General features: G+C 38.0%; 1 protein-coding gene across 1 annotated transcript in view; it reads left to right on the top strand.

Annotated features, from left to right (window-relative positions):
• ARFGEF2 (ADP-ribosylation factor guanine nucleotide-exchange factor 2 (brefeldin A-inhibited)) overlaps positions 1–6,000 on the top strand; it is a gene marked incomplete at its 5' end in the record, with an annotated part of 29,395 nt that overhangs the window by 20,549 nt on the left and 2,846 nt on the right. The window contains 10 exons of the mRNA XM_010151563.1: positions 522–682; positions 1,485–1,615; positions 1,733–1,862; positions 2,339–2,474; positions 3,248–3,386; positions 3,474–3,528; positions 3,790–3,904; positions 4,160–4,290; positions 5,398–5,566; positions 5,814–5,952. Coding sequence (XP_010149865.1) covers positions 522–682; positions 1,485–1,615; positions 1,733–1,862; positions 2,339–2,474; positions 3,248–3,386; positions 3,474–3,528; positions 3,790–3,904; positions 4,160–4,290; positions 5,398–5,566; positions 5,814–5,952 — 1,306 coding nt within the window. The remainder of the gene's footprint in view (positions 1–521; positions 683–1,484; positions 1,616–1,732; positions 1,863–2,338; positions 2,475–3,247; positions 3,387–3,473; positions 3,529–3,789; positions 3,905–4,159; positions 4,291–5,397; positions 5,567–5,813; positions 5,953–6,000) is intronic.

The raw sequence follows: 6,000 nt of genomic DNA on the forward strand, positions 1-6,000 counted from the left end.
GACTTGAATCTCATAGCTGTTGGGAGTTGTAGCTAGTTTGTGTTGGATTTGTTTTGTATTTAGTCTGCTCCTTAAGTGTGAAATCTAACTGCTTTTTCCTCACTTGCTACAGAACATGAATAATTACAGGCTTAGGTAATTTAGGTAACTTCCTTCACAGCAGGGGAGGTAACATAAAGTTTACTCCTATTATTTCTCAAAATATTTTAAGAGCTTTGGGTTGCATATGCTGTGGGAGGGAACTGAACCATATGAGAAGCCACGAAATAATCCTAGATTATGAAATTATTAATTATCCAACCTGAGAAAATGTGATGCTGACAAAGTTGGGTGGCGGGGTGGGATGGGGAAGAATGCAAGGGAAGAGAGAGAACCATATTTAATCTAGAAGATCTGGTCCTTTCACATTTGTCCATTCAGTAGCAGCATACCATGACTGACATCTCCTTGATCAATGACAGTTTATCAGTGGATTTCAGTATCACTGCGTTTTAAAAACTGTATGTCTTTGTTCTTCACAGCAAATATTTTTCAACAGCACTTTCCTGCAGCAATCGACTCATTTCAGGATGCAGTAAAATGTCTTTCTGAGTTTGCCTGCAATGTTGCATTTCCGGACACCAGCATGGAAGCCATTAGACTTATTCGGTATTGTGCAAAATATGTTTCAGAAAGACCACAGGTATTTTCCTTTCATTTTTGCCCGTGTGTGTTCTTGCACTGTCTTCTGCTGTTAAACTGAGACTAATCTTGTAGCTAAGAAAGAGTTTTCAGACTCAAACTTCAGTCTCCAGCAGCAAGTGTTTGTAATAAAAGCTTATTCAAAATTAGCAGTCATTCTGGTATTGTATAAGCAGTAAACTAGGACTAATTAAAAGATATTAAGTCTCATCAGTCCAAATTGGAAATAACTGAATGAAATAATCCTCTTTTTATAGTATTAGAATGACCCGGAAAACAATACTACATGTTCTGTCACCTCACTATGTCTTGGTAAATTGGTGACAAACAGGCATATTTTTCTACATCAGTCTGTTGTGTGAATACTTGGTATAATCATCACTTGGCTGAAACGAGCCTGGAGTCCAACTGCAGTTGCATGTTACCAGTGCAAGAGGTGTACGCTTTATTCAGGGTGCCAGAAAAGTGTGGAACTGGCTTGTGCCAATCTTGGGTTTCCCGATTCCCTTTATTTATATGTGTTGCCTGTCGCTGTCAAGCTTGCTTCTTGAAGTCCAAACCTCAACTTGTAAAGCCTTTAGCAGGACTTAATGGATTAAAGTACTTATTTTCCATATATTTTTTTTCTAGTACTTTCACAAATAGTTGTGTCTCAGATTTACACTTGTATTTTACAGGATTTGAGCGTTGTGATAGAAACTAAGCTAACTTCAAGTCTGTCTGTGCCACTAGTAGTATCTAAATCTGTCAACTTCATGTACTTTTGACATTTTTTTAACCTTTCTTTCCTGCCCATCTCCAAGGTATTAAGAGAATACACGAGTGATGACATGAATGTTGCACCAGGGGACAGAGTATGGGTCAGAGGATGGTTTCCCATTTTATTTGAACTTTCTTGTATCATCAATCGTTGCAAATTAGATGTTCGAACAAGGTAATAAAGCTGTTCTGTTTTAGGGTGGGTTTTTCATTTTTTCCTTTTTAGTTAGTGACATGATCACAGGAATGCATTTTAACATCTTTTCCTTTATTTGGTTGGGTTTGCTTATAGAGGCTTAACAGTGATGTTTGAAATAATGAAGAGCTACGGTCATACCTTTGAAAAGCACTGGTGGCAAGATCTGTTCAGAATTGTGTTTCGGATTTTTGATAATATGAAACTCCCTGAACAACAAACAGAGGTAAAACAAAAAAAAAAAAGAAAAAACACCAAACCAAAAAAGCAAGCAAATGTTAGAGTTGCAGCAGTTTGTATTGTTTGCCTCGTCAGTGTGTTTCTACCCCATACTGCCCCAAACATGATAAGTTGTTGTATTCTGCTCTGTGGTATGTATGAAACCCACAGTATCCAGTCACCTATCAGTCTGCTCTGTCTGTCAGAGTATTTCCAAGGAGATTTCTCTCACTTTTGCTGTGGAAATGGACAGTGTTCATGTGGCCAAGTAATGCTTCTGACAGGACAGCTGCCGTAGTGAGGTTTTTTAGCTTTGTGTGAGTCCTACTCCTCTCCTCAGAGGCCATGTCCTTTGTTGAATGGCCATGCCTAAAGCCAAGTGCCATCACAGTAGAAGAACACGCATAAAACCAAAGACTTTCCTTTTGTTTGGGTTTTTTTTTGAAAGACTTTCCTTTTGTTTGTTTTTTTTTTCCCCCACAGAAGTCTGAATGGATGACCACTACATGCAACCATGCACTTTATGCCATCTGTGATGTATTTACACAATTTTATGAAGCTTTAAATGAGATCCTTCTTCCTGACATACTTGCACAGTTACACTGGTGTGTAAAACAAGGTAGCTTATTTACTTAGTATCTTCTGAGTAATGTATTCTTAAATGCTCATTACCTAAGAAGGGGAAAGTTAACTGAATTTTGGAAGAACAAAGATTACCATTAGGACAATACATTATGTAATAGATGGATGCAGTATATTAAATATTTGAGTATAATCTTATTTAATTGCTCTTCTGTTAATGAGTTCATAATGTACTTATGGTCCTATTGTGACAGAGCTAAAGCTGTTAAAGAGTTGTGTTAATCTTCTGCCTACAACCTTTCACCATTTGGCTGCACCAGCAAAAGAACTCACTTATTTACACATACACATATGTAGAGACACACATGTGTATGTTCTGACTACTTTTCTTTTTTTCTTCTAAATTTCTCCCCCCTGCCAACCATCTGGTCCTATTAAATATGACTTTCTAAAGAAAATGTATTTTCCTCTGGGCTCCAGCTCTTATGCCTGAAATCCTGCACTGTGCTTATATGTAATGTGGGGGGACTGCCTTCCAGGAAATCTTAAGTTTTTAATTGGTGCTTTTCCTTTGTCTCGATACATGTTTACTTTCTGCTTCTTTCATGTCCCTTGAAGTCTATTTTTAAACACTGGTTTTTATTCATGAGGTTCCTAAGCTTGATATTATTCTGATACACCTTAAAAGTGAGCTAAGATACCATGCATTTCACAGCATTGGTGAAAATCTTTAATGGTGCAACAATAGAGAATGCTTAATTTTCCATTGATACTGTAGAAGCTGATAAATATGGAACATTTCCTTCACAGATAATGAGCAGTTGGCTCGATCGGGTACAAACTGCCTAGAAAACCTGGTAATACTGAATGGACAGAAATTCAGCCCTGAAGTCTGGGGCCAGACATGCAATTGTATGCTAGAAATCTTCAAAACTACTATTCCTCATGTGTAAGTTCATAAATCTGTTTCTCATACAAATGTCTAGTTCCAGAGCAACAGTTATTTACCTTTCTTTTTTTTTTTTTTTTGGTGAAGCTTGCTGACGTGGAGGCCTGCGGGAATGGAGGAAGATTCAGCTGAAAGACACTTAGTAAGAGTTAATTCAGTGCAAGAAACTGACTTGAAGGGTTTTGTGTTAAGTTAGCTTTTGATATGGTTTATTGTAGCAAATATACCTGACAACAAATACTGGAATTGACTTTAGCTGCTATTCGGTGTCACTGGGAAATAATATATAAAGAATGGATGCAGGAAGCCTTTGAATCCAAGATCAGTGGAGCCATCTGAAAAATGATAGCTGGTGGGTAGTTAGTGTTTTGAATTGCTGGAATTGTTCTGTTTTCTTTCCTAGGATTTAGACCTAGATCACCAGTCTTTAAGCAGCATGGATAAAAATGCTTCAGAGAGAGGACAAAGTCAATTCTCAAATCCAACAGATGAGAGCTGGAAAGGTGCTCCTTATACAAGTAAGGAAAACATGCAGGGTTATTAAATGAATGTTTGTAGCCACTCTCAGTCCACTTCCCTAGAGGAAGGTTTTGGGCACTTTAAGCTTGAGGTACATCTTTACAACTTGTTTATACCTTGCAGAGAAATTATGTAAGATAATTCCCAGCATCTTTAAATATCAAAATGCTAAAGGTAATGGAGTGTTTTACTAGTGTGTTGTAAGTGAATTGTCATAAGTTGCTTCTGAAGCTTGTGTTATTCCATTTCATTAGACCAGAAACTGTTTGCTGGCCTCCTTATAAAGTGTGTGGTGCAGCTGGAGTTGATACAGACCATTGACAATATAGTGTTCTATCCTGCAACAAGCAAGAAGGAAGATGCTGAGCACATGGCTGCAGCTCAGGTACCGGCAGTCTTACCTACACCCCTGTTGGGGCAGCAAAGTGCGAAGACTGTTGAATGCTCTGAAGTGTGTTTGCAAAATAGTGTAGAGTCTCTGCCCTTTCCTCACTGTCAGGGCTACCCTGAATGTGTGTGTCATTACTCTTAAGCTGTGGTTTTTGACTGTCTCCAGCACTTCCTGGCAGTCTGCCTGTTGGATAGTTATTTTATTTTTATATATATATAAAATATATAGTGCCATTACTCTTATTATCAACATAATGTTATCAATGTCTTTATAATGAATACTTACTCATCAAGAATGTTCTTCATTTGTTCTGGGGAGAGCATTCTTTTTCTGTTATTTAGCCTGAGTGTCTGTCTTTTAGTCACAGTTGAGGCCTTGCTCAGCCTCCAGGCATTTACACAGGGGGAGATGCAGAAATTGAAAGTTAGCAAGGTTAATGGTCAAGATTTAATTCATTACCTGCCTCAGAGGGGTCCTTGTCCCTGAAAAGTCTGATTCTAGGAATAGTGCAGGTAGAGATTGCTTGGCTATGTTGTTGAAGCCCTAAGCTAGCAGTTTGGACTAGTGCATTCAGGTAGTGCTTGGGGGTGGTGTAGGTAAATTCCTAATGAAATTAGCTAAAAATATTGACCAAATTTAATGAAACTGGACATTAGCCAAAGATGGGGAGTTTCTACACTATGCAATGTTTAAACTTGCACTACTTTGTGGTTCATTTTGATGTTATTCAGAATTCAGCAGACCTACTTAGTCCACTCCTAGATGAGAAGAAATGTTCTGTACTGTATTGCTATGACCCTTTTTTTTTTTAATGCCTGGATAAGGGAGGTTCTTCCCTTGTTGTTCATGATTATTTTTTTTTCCCTTGTAATAACTAGGTAAATCTTTAATTTCTCTCTTTTAAAATATCCTACTGAAACAGTACAACTCTGACATTTGACAGGACGATTCTCCTGTGCTGTATTGCACTAATGTTTCACTTGTACTTAAAAATGGAATCTAGAGTTGGTGGTATGTCATCTGTGAAGTATCAAAGGCTTTAAAGCTTATATATAAAGAATATTATTGACACTCTCTTCTGTCTCTCCCCCCCCCCTTTAGCGAGATGCATTGGATGCAGATATCCACATTGACACAGAAGACCAAGGAATGTATAAATATATGTCTTCACATCACCTCTTTAAGTTACTAGATTGTCTGCAAGAGTCTCATTCATTTTCAAAAGCCTTTAATTCAAATTATGAACAGCGAACTGTGTTATGGAGAGCAGGTGAGGCTTTTAGTTTTAGTTTGATAAAAACAGAGCTGCACTTACCGCTTTAGCTACCAAGGTACAAAAGTATACCGTTGCAGTGGTCTGTGCTGCATGCTTTCATTACTTGTCTCTTTCCTGATGACTTAAGTATTTCTGTTTGCTAAATTATCTGCCATTTTGATTAAACTAGAGCTATACCGTTGGTAGTACTGTAGTTAAATATCTTTATAAATACATTTATATGTGTGTAACTGATTTCTAGGCTTCAAGGGTAAATCAAAACCCAATCTCTTAAAGCAAGAGACCAGCAGCTTGGCTTGTTGCTTGAGAATACTCTTTCGAATGTATGTGGATGAAAGCCGCCGAGACTCCTGGGATGCTATACAGCAGCGGCTGCTTAGGTAAGAGTGTCAGCTTGGTTCTGATGTGCTCCGTTTTCAGCCAGTACG

This window comes from Eurypyga helias, unplaced genomic scaffold (assembly GCF_000690775.1).
Source record: "Eurypyga helias isolate BGI_N326 unplaced genomic scaffold, ASM69077v1 scaffold29745, whole genome shotgun sequence".
NCBI classification, from domain to species: domain Eukaryota; kingdom Metazoa; phylum Chordata; class Aves; order Eurypygiformes; family Eurypygidae; genus Eurypyga; species Eurypyga helias.